Source organism: Rhinatrema bivittatum, chromosome 9 (genome assembly GCF_901001135.1).
Source record: "Rhinatrema bivittatum chromosome 9, aRhiBiv1.1, whole genome shotgun sequence".
Lineage (NCBI taxonomy): Eukaryota > Metazoa > Chordata > Amphibia > Gymnophiona > Rhinatrematidae > Rhinatrema > Rhinatrema bivittatum.
Genome location: NC_042623.1, coordinates 209,257,242 through 209,276,555, shown reverse-complemented (window position 1 = coordinate 209,276,555; position 19,314 = coordinate 209,257,242). Strand labels below are relative to the sequence as shown.

The window sequence follows — 19,314 nt, the reverse complement described above, 5'->3', positions numbered from 1 at the left end:
GCAAATGATAAACCATCAGTATTTGCATTTCTCTTGACCAGAGGATTAATTATCTGGTGAAAGAATGCCCCCGCCCCCCACCCCCCTAAAAAAAAATGTATAGAGAAAGAGATGAAAAGAAATCTTATAAAAATGGCATAGATGGCTGTACCATTGCCATATAGATGGGAGTTAATTGAGATGTTATACAGGAACACATTCTAAATTTGTACTTCCATCTACAAAAGTAAGGACACATGTCGAAAGATATCTTTCTCTTCATATAGGGAGGCTAGTCCACACAAATGGGTTTTGCACTCCTACCAGCAGATGCTACCTCATATAGTCCTATATTGTCATCAGCCTGTCAGTATTCTCCTCCAGCAGATGGTGGACGTGCATATTTAGCTATGGACGTAAGCGTGCCAGGATTGGGGCAAGTTGTGCTTACCTCCTGAGATGATAGCAGGGCTCTGTCCCTCAGTTGAGCCAGTGACACTGAACTGGCTAAAAAAGGTATGAGGTGAATACTTGTAGCCCTCTCCCTCTGCAGGCAGTGGATCACTTCCAGAAGCAACAGATATTTAAGAAGAACAGCTATGCTTTGGAGCTGGTCTGACCACTTTCAGATGCTCTTATGGTTTCCCCATGTAGTTTCATAGAAAAGAGAGCAGCCATACAGACCACATTGCATCTGCTGGTAGACGTGAATGCCATGGTCCCAGCTCCCAAAGATCAGGTTGGATATGGGACGCTATTCCATTTACTTTGTGGTCCTCAAGAAAGAGGGTTCATTTTGTCCCATCTTAGATCTGAAAGGGGTCAACTGGTTTCTGTGCATGACCTGATTGTGAATGGAAATCTTGTGGTCTGTAATTCTAGCAGTACAAAAGAGAGAGTTTCTAACTTAACTCGATCTTAGGGAGGCCTATCTGCATATTTTCCATTCACAAGGACCATCAGCGGTATTTGTGGTTCGTGTTGTTAGATCGCCATTACCAGTTTCAGGGGTTGCCGTTTGGGTTGGCTATGGCACCCAGAACCTTTTCCAAGGTTGTGGTGGCAGCAGCACTATGCAGCGAAGGCATCCATCTGTATCTGGACAACTGGTTGATAAGGGCCAAGTATGCAGCAGAGAGTCACAGGGTCATTCAGTTACTTCAGGAGTTGGGGTGGGTGGTAAATCTAACAAAGTGCAGATTGCAGCCCTCTCAGGTCCTGGAGTATTTGGGGATATGGTTCGATACCATGAACAGCAGATTCAAAAGCTATGGGGACAAATACAAGCCCTGAGAGTGGCAGACTGGCCAACGTTATGGACATATCTGCAGATGTTGGGGACCATGGCGGTGACATTGGAGGTGATGCCGTGAACGAGGGCACACATGCATTCTTTTCAAGGATCATTGCTGGCTAGGTGGAAACCTCAATCCTAGGAATGTGGATTTCCTCTGGCTCTGCCACCGGAAGTAAGGCAGAGGTTGCTCTGGTGGATGCGGAGGGAGTATTTCTGCAGATGAGCCAACCTAGAAATTCCTAATGGCATAATGGTCATGACAGATGCAAGCCTTCAGGGTTGGAGAGCCAACTGTTAGGAGTTAGTGCCACAGGAACAGTAGTCACCCAAAGAGAGAGGTTGGTTTAATTGCCTGGAGGCTCGGGCAATTCGGTTGGCCTTCTTGGAATTTGCGGATCAACTGAGCAAATCAGAGCGGTGAGAGTGATGTCAGACAGTTCCATTGCAGTGGCCTACATCAATCATCAAGTCTTATTGGAAATGGACATGCTACATCCATGGGCAGAGCAACATCTTCAGGCACTGTCAGCCTCTCATATTGCAGAGGTAGACAACATATGGGCAGACTAAGCTATTACGTGTTGAATCAAGGAGAATGGGAACTGGCAAATGAGGCCTTATAGTCTCTCAATGGGGGTATCCTTTCTTGGCTCTGAAGGCAAGTCCCGGAGTTATGAAGGTGTATAGGTATTACAATTGCAAGAGGGAATCTCAATTGCTAGGAATCGATGTATTAGTCCGGGCTTGGCCAAGCGACAAGTTACTGTATGTGTTCCTCTGTGGCCAATAATCGGCAGTTTGATCCAGAAGATAGCACGGCATCTGGGGTTGGTGCTAGTGGTGGCCCCAGATTGGCTTTGCAGATTGTGGTTTGCAGATCTTCGATGCCTCTTGGTAGACAAACTCTTGAAGTTGCTGGCACGTGAGTTTCTACTGCATCAGGAGCCCATTCTTCATGAAGATCCGGATCAATTCCTTTTTACGGTTTGGCCCTTGAGAGAGCTCGACTCATCAAGAGAGGCTATTTGTTAGATGTGATAAACAACTTGTTACGAGCTCAAAAGTTCTTTACATCTTTGGCATATAGAGTCTATAGAGTTTTTGAAGATTGGTGCTCAGGGCGGTCTTGTTCAAGTGTGAAGGCGCCGATCCCTTTGATCTTGGATTTTCTTCAGGAGGCTTTGGTTACAGGTTTGGCCCTTAACATATTGAAGGTGCAAATGGCGGCATTGGCATGTTACAGAGGGCATATTCAAGGTATTCTTCTTTTTGCATCCCGATGTTGCTCGGTTTTTGAGAGGGATCAAACATTTTAAACCTCCCTTACGTATTCCAGTGCTTCTCTGGGTTCTTCATTTGGTGATGTTCTTCTTGATGGGTCCCACCTTTCACCCTCTTGGTAGATTTCTCTGCGATTCTGGTCGCAATGTGTTCCATGAGGCGAGTATCAGAATCACAGGCTCTTTCCTGTCAACAGCCGATTTTAATAATTACCCCAGACAGTACAGCTTAGAACGGTTCCTTCCTTCTTGCGAAAGGTGGTTTCCTAGCGTGTAGCCAGATGGACTCAGAATGAATGGGTATAGTATGCTCGTGCTAGCAGTTGGAGACGGATCTGACGTCAGCACGGGTATATATACCCCCACAGGAAGCGTAGCAACTCAGTAATTTCCGTCTCCAAAGCAGTTTGGAGAGCCTGCACGCTCGCTGAGTGTGTTTCCAATCTACTTTCTATTCTTCTTTCTTTTTACTAAAATTCTACAGCAACATCGAGCCCCGCACTCCTGCGGTGATACCCTTGGGGTCCCTCCCCCAGTTGAGTTTCCCGGGGTGATTTCCGCGATCTCCCGGAGGTTTAAGACCTCGGTCCAGTGGCCGAATCGCGGCAGGGATGTAGCCCCCGGGCGAGAAGGGCTTGGGCGTGGCGAAAGAGGCGCCTCGGTCCCGGCGTGGACGAGGCAGCGGGTGCATTTCCTCAAGCGTGGCGGTGAAGGTACTTGCCCTCTCCCCCCGCAGCTGGAGACCGCCCGGGTTCCAGCTGGGAAGCGCCGAGGATCAGGTAAGGCGTACATCTCTTACTTTTTGGTCTCCGAGGAACGAGGATCGGTGGTGTTGCCTGCATGTGGCACGCCGTGGAGGTCGCCATTTTGTCTGCCTTGTTCAGGTATTGAGCGCCCATGATAGGCGCCTGTCTCTGCTTAAGCGCATATGGGATATCATTGAGTGCATATTGCATACTACTAAGCACATATTGTATTTCATTGTGCGTATATTGCTGACCGCAGACTAATGAGCGCATATTGGATAGCATTGAGAGTATATTGCTGCCGCATATTTTTGCGCGCCTGTTGTATTAAAGCGTATATTGCTGCCGCATAATATTGAGCGCCTGTTGTATTCAGCGCCTGTTGTATTCAGCGTATATTGCTGCCGCATATTATTAAGCGCCTGTTGTATTAAGCGCATATTGTTGCCGCATACTATTGAGCGCCTGTTTTATTCAGCGCCATTTTTGCTGCCGCATACTATTGCACGCTTCTTGTATTAAGCGCACATTGCTGTCGCATATTGTTGTGCGCCTATTGTATTTGGCGTATATTCCTGGATGGAACAGAACGCCTCAGCATCTTCAGCGGTGGCGCCTCCTGATTCTGGCATTAAAGCCCTCTGCCTCTGCTCAGCATGCCAGCTTCGGGCCATGCACAGTGAAGAGCCAGACTCCCTTTGTGCCCAATGTGAGGAGGCCGTGGGAGCCTCGAGCCAGGACCAGTCTCAACCGAGGTTTGCTGACAGTTCCCCAGGGGCTACCCCGGATCTAGCGGGCAGTCTCGACCAACCTGGAATCCCGGGGGACCTAGTACCCCGGCGATTAGAGACCGCTTCCATTTCCTGGGTGGATCTCTTTAAGGGAATTCATGCCTTTGTACAGATGCAATCAGCTTCCCGTCCAGGCCCTGCTGCTGCTGCTGCTGCTGCTGTGGCTCCTGCTGCTGCTGCTGTGGCTCCTGCTGCGGTTGCAGCTCCTGTGGATCCTGTCCCTGGACCGTCGCGCCCTTATCGTGGGCAGGACCTCCCGCCTCCAGACAGTCCGGTTCAGACGGACCCTGATGTTTCACTGGACGAGTCTGAACCCCCGGACGAGGGGGAACTTCCCTCAGGGATTGAGCCATACCAAACCATGAGGCGGTTCTTCCCTAAAGAGGATCTCTCCGACCTGGTATCTCAGTGCCTGGCGGAGTTGGATATTACAGGTCCCAGCGCTACGGTACCCTCTGCGCAGAACCCCCTGCTGGAAGGTCTTCGTCCTACAGCCCGCCATTTTCCTTTCTTGCAAGCAGCACAACAACTGCACCAGCGGCCTCATTCAAAGGGGGTCGGGCCCTGATGGGCATGTACCCCCTGGCACCGGCTATCTAGGAACTGCTGGCGTGCCCTCAGGTGGACGCCTTGATTAGCGCTGGGGTCAAGCACACTACCATTCCAGTTGAGGGGGGGGGGGGGGGGGGGGCGGCCCTCAAGGAGCCTCATGACCGGCGACTGGACGCCATCCTGAAACAGACCTTTGAGGTGGCAGCTCTATCTTTGCGGATCGCAACCTGCTGCACAGTGGTGACGCGTTCCTGTTTGTCACAGGTCAGGAACAATGCTCCAGCAGCAGACATGGAGTCAGCTCTCTCGTTCCTCACGGATGCTGCATCAGACCTAGTCCGGACAACAGCCAAGGGGATTTCATCCTCCGCAGCCGCCAGGAGGCAGCTCTGGATCCGGAATTGGTCAGCCGATGCTCCTTCGAAGACACGCCTCACCAGAATGCCCTTTAGGGGCTCTTTCCTGTTTGGCAGTGAACTTGATAGACTGGCCAGCACATGGGGCGCCTCTCCAGTACCTCGACTGCCAGAAGATCGGTTCAGAAGGAACCAGCGCGCCTTTCCAAGGCCCTCCAGGGGTAGAAGCTCCCAGCGTTTCATTCCCTATAGGAGTCGCTACCAGGCACCTCGTCCTCAGGCCAGGAATCAGTCCTTTCGGACCAAGCAGCGCAAGAGGGGAGCTGGCCCGGGTTCAGGTCCCAGCTGTGCCTCACAATGAGAATCAGCCGATCCATCCGGGGGACGGAGCCATAGGGGGCAGGTTAACCCTCTTCTACCCCAGATGGGTCGAGATTACGTTGGACCAGTGGGTCCTCGCCATCATCCGAGAGGGGTATTATCTGGACTTTCATCATCTCCCTCCGGACAAGTTTGTGGAATCTTCGTGTCCCATACACAAGAGGGCAGCATTGGAAGCTACCCTGGCGAGGCTCCTGTCCTTGAAAGCCATCATCCCAGTACCTGCCTGGGAAACGAATTCTGGACATTATTCCATTTATTTCATGGTACCCAAGAAAGAGGGTTCTTTCCGGCCCGTATTGGACCTCAAGTCAGTCAATCGATACTTAAGGGTCCCGAGGTTTCGCATGGAAACTCTGCACTCAGTCAAGACCGCAGTACAGCCAGGAGAATTCCTCATGGCCTTAGACTTGTCAGAAGCCTACCTGCATATCCCGATCCATCCGGATCATCAGCGCTACCTGCGCTTCAAGGTTCTGGGACGCCTCTTTCAATTCCAGGCTCTGCCCTTCGGGTTAGCCACGGCACCGCGGACCTTCACCAAGGTGGTCGTAGTGGGAGCAGCGGCACTCAGACGGGAAGGAATCCTTGTCCATCCCTACCTGGACGATTGGCTGATCAGGGCGAAATCACGAGAGGAGAGCCATCGGGCAACCGACAGAGTGATCGCTCTTCTGGAAAGCCTGGGATGGGTAGTCAACCTCAACAAGAGTTGCCTACAGCCTTCCCAATCACTGGAATACCTGGGAGTACAGTTCGACACCCAGGCAGACAAAGTCAGTCTCACCACCAAGAGAAGGTTAAAACTTCAGACGCGTCTCCGGTACTTGATGGGAGCCAGTCGGCCCATAGCTTGGGATTATCTGCAGGTTCTAGGCCTTATGGCCTCCACCTTGGAAGTGGTACCTTGGGCAAGGGCCCATATGAGACCTCTACAGCGCTCCCTGCTCTCTCGCTGGAGTCCCCGCTTCCGGAACTACTCCGTGCATCTACCTCTACCAGCCAGAGTGCGGACCCAGTTACGGTGGTGGCTGCAGCCCAACCACACGAGCAGGGGGTCGGAGATGTCCTCCCCCACGTGGACTCTGCTCACCACGGATGCCAGCCTGAGCGGCTGGGGAGCACACTGCGAAGAACTTACCGCACAAGGGCGGTGGAACAGAGAAGAGTCGGGGTGGAACATCAACCGTCTAGAGGCCCGGGCAGTCCGATTGGCATGCCTACGATTTTCTCACAGACTGAGGAACAGAGCAGTCAGAGTGATGTCCAACAACGCCACCATGGTGGCATACATCAACCGTCAGGGCGGAACCAGAAGCCGACAGGTATCTCTGGAGATTGCCCCGCTGATGGTTTGGGCAGAGGCGAATCTTCAGGACATCTCCGCTGTCCACATTGCCGGGAAGGACAACACCACGGCAGACTTCCTCAGCAGAGAAAGCCTAAATCTGGGAGAGTGGCAGCTGTCACCCACAGCCTTCCAGATGATTGTGGATCACTGGGGGATTCCGGACATGGACTTACTGGCGGACAAGTCCAATGCTCAAGTACTCGGATACTTCAGCCGCAAGCGAGATCCGTTCTCACACGGAATCGATGCCCTGGTTCAGCCATGGCCTCCAGGGACTCTGCTATACGCCTTTCCTCCGTGGCCTCTGCTGGGCGCCATCATCCACAAGATTCAGAAACACCGGGGCCTAGTTCTTCTAGTGGCACCAGACTGGCCAAGAAGACCCTGGTACGCAGACATGAGAAGATTACTGGCAGGGGAGCCCCTTCCCCTGCCTCCTCTCCGGAACCTTCTACGTCAAGGTCCCATCCTCCACGAGGATCCAGCTCACTTCTCTCTTACGGTCTGGCCATTGAGAGGGCTAGACTGAAGAAAAGAGGTTACTCGGAGCCAGTGATAGATACACTCCTCCGAGCTCGCAAGTTTTCCACATCCCTCACCTACGTCAGGATCTGGAGAGTATTTGAAGCATGGTGCGCCACTCATGGCACCAACCCACATGCGACCACAATTCCGATTGTTTTAGATTTCCTGCAGGATGGGCTTCAGAAGGGTCTCTCCCTCAGCTCCATCAAGGTTCAGGTGGCTGCACTGTCTTGCTACGGGCCCAGGAGGGACGGCAAGACTATTGCCAAGCACCCAGATGTTTCTCGCTTCCTGAAAGGAGTCAAGCATATTCGTCCGCCACTGAAGTGGCCAGTGCCTCTATGGAACCTCAACCTTGTTTTGGATTTCCTCGCGGGATCCACCTTCAGACCCCTTCGGGGCCTGTCTCTCCGTTCTCTAACTTTGAAGATGGTGTTCTTACTGGCGGTGTGTTCAGCACGCCGCATCTCAGAGCTACAAGTGCTGTCCTGCCGTGATCCCTTTCTCAGAATCACTCCGGAGGCTATCCATCTTCGCACGGTTCCCTCCTTTCTACCTAAAGTGGTTTCACAGTTTCACCTTAACCAAACCATATCCTTGCCTACCACGGCGGGTTTGAAGAAATCTGAAGAAGGGCGTTTATTACGCCATCTCGACATAGGCAGATTGCTGCCCAGATATCTGGAAATGACACAAGAAGTACGAAAGACGGACCATCTGTTCATCCTGCACAGCGGAAAGAAACAAGGTGAAGTGGCCTCTCGGCCCACCATCGCCTTCTGGATTAAAGAAGTTATCCGAGCAGCTTACGTAGAGGCCGGGAAGTCTCCGCCTCTACAGGTCAAGAGCACAAGCGGCATCCTGGGCAGAATCCAGGATGCTGTCGCCTGCAGAAATATGTAAAGCGGCGACATGGTCCTCCCTCCATACCTTCTCCAGGTTCTACCGTCTGGATATCCAGGCCAGGGAGGACATAGCATTTGCGAGGGCAGTCCTACATGGACCTCAGGCAGCCTCCCACCCAGGCTGGGAGTAAAGCTTTTGTACATCCCATTCGTTCTGAGTCCATCTGGCTACACGCTAGGAAATGTTGAGATTACTTACCTGATAATCTCCTTTTCCTTAGTGTAGACAGATGGACTCAGCATCCCGCCCAGCTGCCAGTGTACATGGGTTTCACCGATTCAAGGTAGGCCATGTCATTTGTTTACATAAGAGCGTCCCCTTTGCCAGGTGTCGACACCTTCCGGTTGGGAATGCTTGCGGTCTCCAGCTACTATCAATCGGTCAGGGGAATCCTGTTTCACTATTTCACTGAGCGTCATTACACACATCCATAACAGCTTTTGCAAGGAAGATTACTGAGTTGCTACGCTTCCTGTGGGGGTATATATACCCGTGCTGATGTCAGATCCGTCCCCAACTGCTAGCACGAGCATACTATACCCATTCGTTCTGAGTCTATCTGTCTACACTAAGGAAAAGGAGATTATCAGGTAAGTAATCTCAACATTTCCGACTTTCATTTGAACCAGTCTGTTTCATTGCCTTATTTAGATAGGGGGATAGATGAGCAGGAATTTTCCAGATAGCGTCCTTTGGATGTACATAGGTATCTTTTGTGATACCTTAAAGTGACTAATGATTTTCATAAAACCAATAGTCTATTCCTTCTTCATGGGGGTGTAAAGAAGGGGGAAGCAGCTTCTTGGGCTACAGTGGCCCTCAAGATCAAGAATGTGGTTACAGCGGCCTATGTGGATGCGGGAAAGCCTTTGCCCCAGTAAATTAGGGCTCATTCTACTAGAGTTCAAGTGGTTTCTTGGGCTGAATTGCGCTTGGTGTCTCCAGCAGAGATATGTAAAGTGGCAACGTAGTCTTCTTTGCATATCTTTGGCAGACAACGAAACAAGACCGGTCCACTCTTCTTTCCAGCTATCAGAGGGTGATTAGCTCTCTTTCATGAAGAGTGGGCCAGGATCACAATGGACCAATGGGTTCTAGGGGTGATAGGAGATGGCTACACATTAGAATTTGCTCATCTGGTGCGAGACACTTACATAGTCTGCCCCTGCCTTCCCGCAACAAGAAGGTAGTGGTATGCCAAACGGTATACCGTTTGTGGAGTCTGGGGGCGATAGTACCGGCTTCTGGAGAGGAACAAAGAGAGGGAAGGTTTTCCCATTTATTTTGTGGTACCAAAAAAGGAGGGAACTTTCAGACAGATAATGGACTTGACAAAGGTGTATGCAGATCTCAATGTGCCATGCTTTTTGAATGGAAAGCCTGTGTTCTGTCATAGCAGCTGTTCAAAAAGGAGGGTTCTTAGCATCCTTAGCCCTAACGTAGGCTTATCTGCACTTTCCAGTCAGCCTGGAGCATCAGCAGCTCCTGAGGTTCATGGTTCTGGTACATCATTTTCAGCTCTGCACCCTTCGTTTCAGGTTGGCAACGAATCCACGCAAGTTCATCAAGATGATGGTGGTAATGGTGGCGGCAGCGCTTAAGAGAGAGGGAGTGCTGGTACACTCATATTCGGATGACTGGCTCATTTGAGCAAAATAGTCTCATCTCTATCAGGCTGTACAGAAGGTCCTAGAGAGATTGAGATCTTTGGGATGGGTGGTAAACCTTGCAATGAGTCACTTAACACCGTCCTAGTCCCTGGAATACCTTGGAACTTGTTTTGACACCCATATTGGCAAGTGTTTCTTATGGAGGACAGATTAGTGAAGCTGCAGACTCTTGCAGCTCTTGTCTCCCAAGGTTTGGGATTATATGCAGGTACTGGGGTCCATGGCATCAATGCTAGAGTTGGTTCCTTGGGCTTTTGCACATATGTGGCCCCTGCAGAGGATGCTCCTCTACCATTAGAATCTGTTATCAGAGGGATTTCAGATACCTCTCTCACACAAGGGGGAATCCAGGTCCAGTGTGTCCTGGTGGCTTGGTCAAACCAATCTGGAACAAAAAATGGACTTGGAAGTCCCAAACTGGGTAGTAGTGACCTACAATACCAGTCTATCTGGCTGGGGAGTGGTGTGTCAGGGACAGGCGGCGCAGGGCCAGTGGTTTACTGAGGAAGCTGTATGGTCTATCAGTTGGTTAGAGATGAAGGCGGTATGCTTAGTGTTAAGTTACTTTCTACCACAGTTACAAGGCTGTGCAGTGCGTATTCTGTCAGACATTGCAATGACTGACAGAACACGCATTTATCAATCAGCAGGGAAGAACCAAGAGTCAAGGGCATTTATCAATCAGCAGGGAAGAACCAAGAGTCAAGGGCTGCTCAAGAAACACAGGAGTTGCTCCTCTGGGCAGAGCAGCACCTGGCGATCCTAGCAGCTGTTAGGTTTCGTGGGCTTCATGGACCCTTGGCCCGAGGTGGAGGTTGATGCTACCTGAGGGGTAGAATTCCACAGGTCCCCACCGTTGGGAGGCGAGGGTAGCCTCCCAACGGTGGGGACCTGTGGAATCCACAGGGTAGGTTGATGCTACCTGAGGGGTAGGATTCCACAGGTCCCCACCGTTGGGAGGCGAGGTCAGCTGCAGCAGGGTCACGACTATAGTTCAGTAGAAAAGGAGATGTCCTGCATCACTGCCATATGATCGCAGGTGCCTGCACTCAGATATACTGCGAGGCACCCTGAGGAGCGGGACGGAGAGGCACAGTTCAGAGGAGTCGCAGTACTTGGCAGGTCTGGAGATACGATGTACCAGAGAAGGAACCTCCAATGCAGAGGTGCGCTAGACAAGCCCCGGGGAGCATGGAGACTGAATCTCTGGAGGAGTAATGTAGAGACTGTTCCAAGGGGCAGGACAGCGTAGCAACAGAGTCTCAGATGTAATGATGTGGACTGCCCCGAGGAGCGGGGAAGCGTAGAGACGGGATCTCTGATAGGCAATGCTGAGGCTACCCTGAGGAGCGGGGAAGCAAGCTGACAGGACCTCTGGTGAGGAGCGCAGGGACTACCCTGAGGAGCGGGGAAGCCTGGAGAACAGGTCTCATGAAAGGAAGCGCAAGCAGACCCCCAAAGAGTGGGTACCCAAGCCGAGTCCAAATCAGAGGGTGGAGATCCAAGGCAGGAACAAGCACCAGAGAGGTCAAGGAACTCGTTGCCAAGTCAGTTTGTATAGGTCAAAGGAGGAGGTGCTTAAATATCTCAAGGTAATGTCATCAGTCAGGGATGGCCCAAGAGTTCACGCCATTGGCCCTTTAAATAGTGAACAGATGGCACGTGCGCACCTAGGAAGGCCTGGAGTCGGAGCATGGGCCGGTGGCGTCCCAGCTGCCATGTGGAACCAGAAGGACCAGGAACAGTGCGGTGACAGTGGCTGGCCAGAGCCGCAAGTTCACCTGGAATGGAGGGCCAGGCATGGCATGATGTGAGTTGGGTTGGCTGCGGCTGCCTGCGGCCGACGGTCATAACAGCAGCATCCCACATAGGCAACGTGCAGACTTTCTAAGTTGGCAGAAATTGGATTTGAGGGAATGGGAACTGGCAGAGGAGGCAATGCATCTCATTCATTAATGTTTGTAGTGGCAGTATCTGGTTATATTTTATATTATGTCATAAAATAGTCTACACACAATCTGGTAAAGCAAAACTTAATTTACTAAATGTTGTTAATATGTGGATAATGAATCATCAAAAATAAGTAATATAAAAAATGAATACAATACCACAGTAAGCCGTACATAAATCAATACAGGCAAATGGGATTAATTAATATAGACAGAAATAAAGATATTATATTATACAAAGAACATTTCCCTTATACATCTTCTCTCTATAAGACAGTATCATTGAAAAACATGGAAGACTGCGAGTTCGGGGACCCCAAAAGAACCATCTGATATATATCCCTCTGCAAGTTAGGTGTTTCAGTTTGCACTTTATCCAGAAAGGTATTTCAGTACTAGTCTTTGATTTTCCCATTTGTTGAGGCACCAAATGTCTTAACTCATTATCATCTCATTGGTATCAGTACTAGTCTTTAGTATTTGATCTTCCCAGGTGTTGAGACACCAGATGTTTTTGTCTTTGATCTCCTCAGTTGTTAAGAGACACCAGATGTTCCCTGGGACCATCTTAGCTCTTTCTCAGCTCATTGTTGCCAGAAAGTCTCAGGAACAAAGATGGCGATAGTGTCATTCCTTTATACAATCCTTGTACTTAAATTATATGCAATTTATTGATCTACAATCATCAATCATTACAGCCTGTTCTGATCCATCACATAGTCTTCCGGGGATCTAGCTAAGCTGCCTAAACTTATCTTCTTTCAGGTCCAGATGGGGAACTCCCTACATGAATTTGATGGCGTCGAGCTGGCACACCAAGTTGCCTTGGTTTTACAGTCGCAGACTAGAGAACGGAGTGGAAGGTATCAATGCACTGATTCTACCAAAGCCAAGAAGGATTCTTCTTTATGCTTACTCCATTGGTTGACAAAGTGTTACGGCAGGTAGAGAGGCATTTGGGCATGGCAATTCTAGTGGCGCCAGAGTGGCCTCGTCATCTGTGGTTTGTAGATCTGGTACATTTGGCGGTAGACTGTTTCGGTTCAGTCACCGGATCTTCTTCAACAGTGTCCAATATTTTTGGATCAAGCAAATCGTTTGTCTTGTGGCTTGGCATTTGAAAGGCAACATTTAAGAGGTAAAAGTTATCTTGAGGACGTAATGATGCAGGCCAGAAGACCATCCAGATCCTTGACATGTCAGGGTGTGGAGGGTTTTTGAGGCTTGGTGTGTTGATTAGAGAATGCAATCTACTCATGCTCCAGTTTCTTGGATCTTGTCTTTTCTGCAGAAGGTCTGGTTAAAGGATTAGCCTACAATTCTTTTCGGGTGCAGGTGGCAGCCTTAGGCTGTCTTAGAGGACAGGTATGGAGCCAGGATGCGTACGACCCACTGTGCCTGTCGATCGCACCATCCACCTGGCAAGCCTATCTAAGAGGATGCTATGACGTCTGGAACTTCTGGGACACCTCCATCTGTCACACAGATGGTAGAATACATCAAACACGCCAAGCAGCGAGGTGCGTCCCGAGGCACAGTCCAAACCTAATTTGGCTGGCTATATAAGACTCTAGGTTTGCCCAACTCAGTAAAGGGCTTTGCAGTTCGGTTTGTCCTCACGGGCTGAGCCAAATGCAAGTTCTAGACACAACCCTATATTTCTCAACCATCTAGTTGCTCTTTGGCACTGCTTACCTTCAGTCGTGATGGATCACATCTGGCTGGCCTTGTTTTGAGCTGCCTTTGGCATTGCATTTGCCGCGCATTGCGTGAGCAAGCTGGTTGCTGTGGCCAGTGTCAAACATGACCTCTCCGGTCTTTGAGAGGGGAAGCTCCTTTTCAGAATACAGAGATCGAAGACTGATCGGATTGCCGGGACAAGCGGGCAATCTGTCACGATAACCCGAGTTCCGCATCTGCTTACATGCCCGGTGGCCAACACAGTGTGTTATCAGACGCTCAGACTCTACAGGGGACTTAATTTCTGTTGCATGCAAATTCGCTCCCACTGAGCAAGTACCAGTCAATGCCATCCTCAAGCATGCCCTAGACGTGGTCATGCTGAAGCCAGTGAAGGGAGTTTCCCTGGCCTCACATTCAGATGTGGTTTGTTTCCTAAGAGGGGTCCCTCGTGGAATCTTAATTTGATTCTGTGGAGGATGTGTCAGGCACCATTTGAGCTACTAAAGAAGACAACTCTGAAAGATTTAACTCTGAAGTTTTGTTTTTGTTTTTTTTGTTTTTTGTAGCGACTTGTTCAGCCAGAAGACTCTTGGAGCTTCAGGCATTGGTTTTGTCAAGATCTTTTTCTACAGATTACAGAGTCTGGGGTATCACTGCGCACAGTACCCTGCTTTCGAAAGTTGTTTCGGCATGTCATCTTAGTCAGACAGTAGTACTTCTCACTTTTCCAGATTTCGGTTCATCCACACCACATGCAAGGGAGCTTCACATTTTGGATGTTCGGGCATTGTTGAGGTATCTCAAGGCGACTAATAGTTTCCGGAGATCGGATCGCATCTTTGTGCTTTGTAATGGGCCAAAGAAGGGAATACAAAGCATTGGTTGGAGGTGGCAATTGCATCGGCATACATTTGCAAGGGTCATTCCGTACCTAAAAGGCTGATGGCCCATTCAACACAGGCGCAAGCCACCTCTAAAGCAGAATGTCAGCAGGTATCACCGCAAGAAATCTGTCAAGTGGCTACTTGGAAGTCATTGCACACTTTCAGCAGATATTACCACTTGGATGTTTGGGCTCCAGACTCCATGGAGTTTGGGGAGATTATACTGCGAGCTGGACCTTCTCATTCCCACCCAGCTTAGGGGAGCTTGGGTGGAAATGATCTGGGGTATGAACAGAAAAGGAAAGGAAAATTGGTTCTTCCCTGTTCATTTTCATTCTTGGAATACCACAGATCAGTGCAGAGCCCCACCCATTTAAGAAAGTCCACTTGTATTATTTATTTATTTATTTGTTTGTTTTTCTATGCCGATGTTCATCGTACATGTCACACCGGATATCGTTGAGGGGGTTGGAGGTCTCAATTCTTAGTACAGTTATTCTCATCTTGGCTTGGGTACAGGTGGCACTCTAGGTTAAATAGTAGTGCCATCTGCTGGCAGAGAGGCAAAACCCAGGAGTCTGGACTGATCTGTGGTATTACAGGAATGAAAATTAGCAGGTAAGAACCAATTTTCCTATACACCCCTGAGAAATTATATAATATTTATTGTGACTATCTACGGTTATAAAATATTTCAATGTAATGTTATAATTTACAGACCTGCACTTTTTGACACTGGCACCTTCCATAACAGGAAAGTTGTACTGTTATTGCTGTTTGTTTTTGGTACTGTTGTACTTTTTTGTGAACTTTGAAAATCTTAATTAAAAAGAATTTCAAAATCAGAAGGAAAAGTTGCACCATACTCTCTATCTGTGTATCAGTTTGTCTATTACATTTATATGCAAAACATAAAAACCTTTTTCTCTCTTGCTGGCATTAGTAGCATGGGAATTATCTAATGTTTGGGTACTTGCCAAACAAGTCTACAGGTAGATGGGGCATCTACAATGCTAAAATGTCAGGATATAGGCAGAATCCCCTATATCCTGTCTCCAGCAGTGGCTGGAGACAGGATACTGGGCTTGATGGACCCTTGGTCTGACCCCCAGTATGGCATATCTTATGTCCGTATGTTCACCATAAGCTGGAACCCAAGAATGGCTCATGCAGAGGACCTGGGTTCAGTTACTGGGTCAGGTCTTCCATTCTTTGGGATAGCCTGGGCTGGGGATTCTGCCTATATCCTGACATTGTAGATGCCCCATCTACCTGTAGACATGGTAAACCAAATGTAGATGCCCCATCTACCTGTAGACATGGTAGATGGGGTAGATGCCCCATCTACCTGTAGACATGGTAAACCAAATGTTATAGGCACAGTGTCCTGTCTAGCTGCTATTGAAGCACCATTACTTTTGATTTATAATGTTGTGTTCAGGTAACTGGGAAAAGCAATCTTTATTTTTTTCCTTTAGTTGCTGCTATGTCACAGTGCAGTTCAAAAGTTGTTTCCAAAAAGAGAACCAGAGCGACTCTGATTATCTGTCCCCTCTCTGTGCTGAGCAACTGGATTGTAAGTCTCGAGTATCCCATTCTGTTTCATATTTTTCACAGCAGCTGCTTTAGTCAATGTATAATTTAGCTAATGTTTCTTTCTACTGCCTTTTAAGTCTGAAGTAAGCAGAGAAATTAAGAAACTGGATTCATGGATGAATCCTAGAAGACCAAAAGATTCATAGAAGTATTGTTTTTCACCGAATTTATTTTAATCCATGTGATTCTTGAATTTTCCTATATTTCAAGCTTTTTTGAGTTTTTCCCCTCTTTGAACAATAAGGGGCAGATTTTCGAAGGGTTACACGCGTAACATATGCACGTAACCCCCGAAAAGCTGCCCCTGTGCGCGCCGAGCCTATCTTGCCCCTGCGAGCTGCCGAGCCTAGGCTCGGCAGCTCGCATAAACCCCGGGATGTGTGTATGTCCTGGGGCTTCGAAAAAGGGGCGTTCCGGGGGCAGGGCTGTGGGCAGGACGCTGGCCCCGGCGGCGGTTCCGAGGCCTCCAGAATAGCTGGCCAGCGCGCGCAAGTTACACCTGCCCAAAGGCAGTTGTAACTTTCCCGAAAAAGGTCAGGAGGGAGTTTTAGATAGGGCTGGGGAGTGGGTTAGATAGGGGAAGGGAGGGGAAGGTGAGGGGGGGCGGAAGGAAAGTTCCCTCCCCCTCGGAGGGAACGGAGGAAGGCTGCGCGGCTCAGCTCGCGCAAGTTACACAATTGTGCACCCCCTTGTGCGCGCCGACCCTGGATTTTATAACATGCACGCGGCAGCGAGTGCATGTTATAAAATTGGGCATAGATTTGTTTGCGCCGGGTTGCGCGAACAAATCTACGCCCACGCACAGGTTTAAAGATCTGCCCCAAAATGTGTTTCTCATATTGTAGAGCAGCAAGTATTCCATTGGTGTTCCATTCATAGCATGCATTACTGCGTTGCATCTTTACTGGCTGAAATACAAATGAATTCTATTTGGCATCTTTTGTACTGCTGTCCATTACTTTGGGAGGAAAAGGGGATGCTTCAAAAAATGCTGTGCTGAACAGTGCAAACTCATGTAGATAATACATTTTAGCTGAATGAAATCACCTTCTCCCTGGACAGTGTGTGAAAATTGGACTTAGAGGTTATATCCTAGAATTCATATTATAAGGACAGTATTTTTAGTATACATTTTTTCAAATACAAGTTGCTTTTAGTTGGTTGCTGAAGGAAGAGGTGAAGTCTAAAACTGTGAACGACTGTGAACGACTTCAAAGGGGCGTGGGATAAACACTGTGGATCCATCAAGTCTAGAGGGCGTGAATAAAGTGGAGGCAGCAAAACACTGCACGGAGCGGCAGTAGCCACAGAGGCATTCACGGAGCGGGATGCCAGTGGCCAGTAGTTGGTGTTCCACCTTCACGGAGCGGAAGGATGGAGGGCTGCTATCTCCAAAAAAAAATAAATAAATAAAACAAACAAAAAAATAAAAACAGGGGTGGGTAAGAGTATGGGGCAAGGGGGTGGCCTGCTTGTTACAGCGGTTGCTACCCCTATTGAGCTGGATGTCACTTGGATGCAGATACGGAGCTGCTCTCTAAATTGGTGGTAGGGTGGAGGGGAATTAGGGCTGGAGGGTACTGGAAGCCAATAGTAACAGGTGGGAGAGAGAAAAAGGGAAAAAAAATGGATAAAGTGCGTAGCTTGCTGGGCAGACTTGATGGGCCATTTGGTCTTCTTCTGCCGTCATTTCTATGTTTCTATGTTTCAATCAAAAAGGAGCTGACTCATTAAGGTGCTCTTAAATTTCAACAGAGTATCAGCTGGAACCCTGCCATGATTGCAGGGTTCCAGAAGAAGTCCTGGTGCATAAGCCCCGGTCACTACAGTGACCAGGCTAATGAGTTTTTGAGTTTGAAAGGGATATAAAATAGGGGAAAATCCCCAGGTAGTTAGAGATGAAGGTTCAAGGCACCAGGTCCAATTGAGCTGGATGTTTAAAGGAGTAGGAGGAAACATCCTAGAATTTGAATGAAAATATTTAAAAAAAAACTGTTCCACATTATAAAGGCTAGGTTCTTATTGGCTATCATTGATACAGTATATATGGAACCAGTTAGAGCACAGCCTTTTACTAATGTGTCAGATGACAACTACCTCTATAGTGCAGGATCATCTGCCAGTGGAAACATTCATTTTAAGCTTGTACTGTATGCTACAGCAGGCGAGCATTATTCTACTACAAGCTGCTAATACTCAGTTTGATTTCAGGCATGCTGATTAGTTGAAACATAGAATACAAAGCCCCTAGAAATACCCTATTTCATAGAATTTGTGGAGGCCGTAATCCCTATGCTATGAATATTATGAAAAACAAATTCCCCAAACATATGTTACAACCTACACAGGAATGATGGCAGAAAAGGACCAAATGGTCCATCCAGTCTGCCCAGCAAGCTTTTTATGGAATAATCTTCTCAAGTTATACAGTGTCTTTACCCCGCATTTATATTGTGTAGCTGGAGAGTGGTGGTATGCTATTAAAACAGTTTCCTGTTCAGACAAACTCCTTTAAAATAAAACTACTCTCTGATTTCAAAAGTAAGAGCTTTCAAAGAAGTTTATAAAACTATAAAATTGTTCCATCTAGAACATCTTTGACATTCTTGGCATAGTGATATTTTCTGTCTTGCTCCATCTGAATTCTGTGCCCTTCAGAGTGTTTAGATTGGGCACTCAAAGGTGCGTGCCAGTTGGAGATTCTTGCTTAAATAAGTCAGATGCCCATCTCCATCAGCAGCTTCACTGTTCTAAAATTGTGCAGTTTTAAGTGTACCCTGAAGTGAAAATCCTAAATGTTAACTAAAATTTCTCTAAAAATGTTTCTTTCCAGGACCAAGTTGAACAACATGTAAGACCAGATGTGCACATGAACGTATATGTTTATTATGGTCCAGAGCGTAGTAAAGACCCAGAAATACTTTCAAAACAAGATGTTGTACTGACTACATACAGTGTTTTGACGTACGATTATGGAGTAAGTGTCCATTAAAGTACAGATATTTCAGAAGGTTTAGCAGAGACCAGTACATGAGACAGAAATACAACCCAGGCAAGCAGCTTATTGACAGCATTTGCAGCTTCTTGATGAGATACATAATTTCCGTTGCATTAAAGTAAAGTCAGTGCTATGACCACTAAAAAAATTGCAGAAATCTATTTCTTGCAGATTTCTCTGGAATTGCTTTGTTTTAGTGCCAGTGTCACTCCACTTTGCCTTCTTACAGCTGGAGGTCTCTGTTTTAAGAATTGTATTTTAATCTTCAGTGTGCACTGCCTGCCTGTATGCACACTGTGGCCAAAGACAGGCAATAATATATAAAAGAAGATAAAAGGAATGCCAGCATTTTACAAAAAAGTCAGAAATT

General features: G+C 48.2%; 1 protein-coding gene across 1 annotated transcript in view; it reads left to right on the top strand.

Annotated features, from left to right (window-relative positions):
• HLTF (helicase like transcription factor) overlaps positions 1–19,314 on the top strand; it is a 333,607-nt gene that overhangs the window by 195,565 nt on the left and 118,728 nt on the right. Inside the window, 2 exon segments of the mRNA XM_029615024.1 lie at positions 15,829–15,926; positions 18,780–18,923. Coding sequence (XP_029470884.1) covers positions 15,829–15,926; positions 18,780–18,923 — 242 coding nt within the window.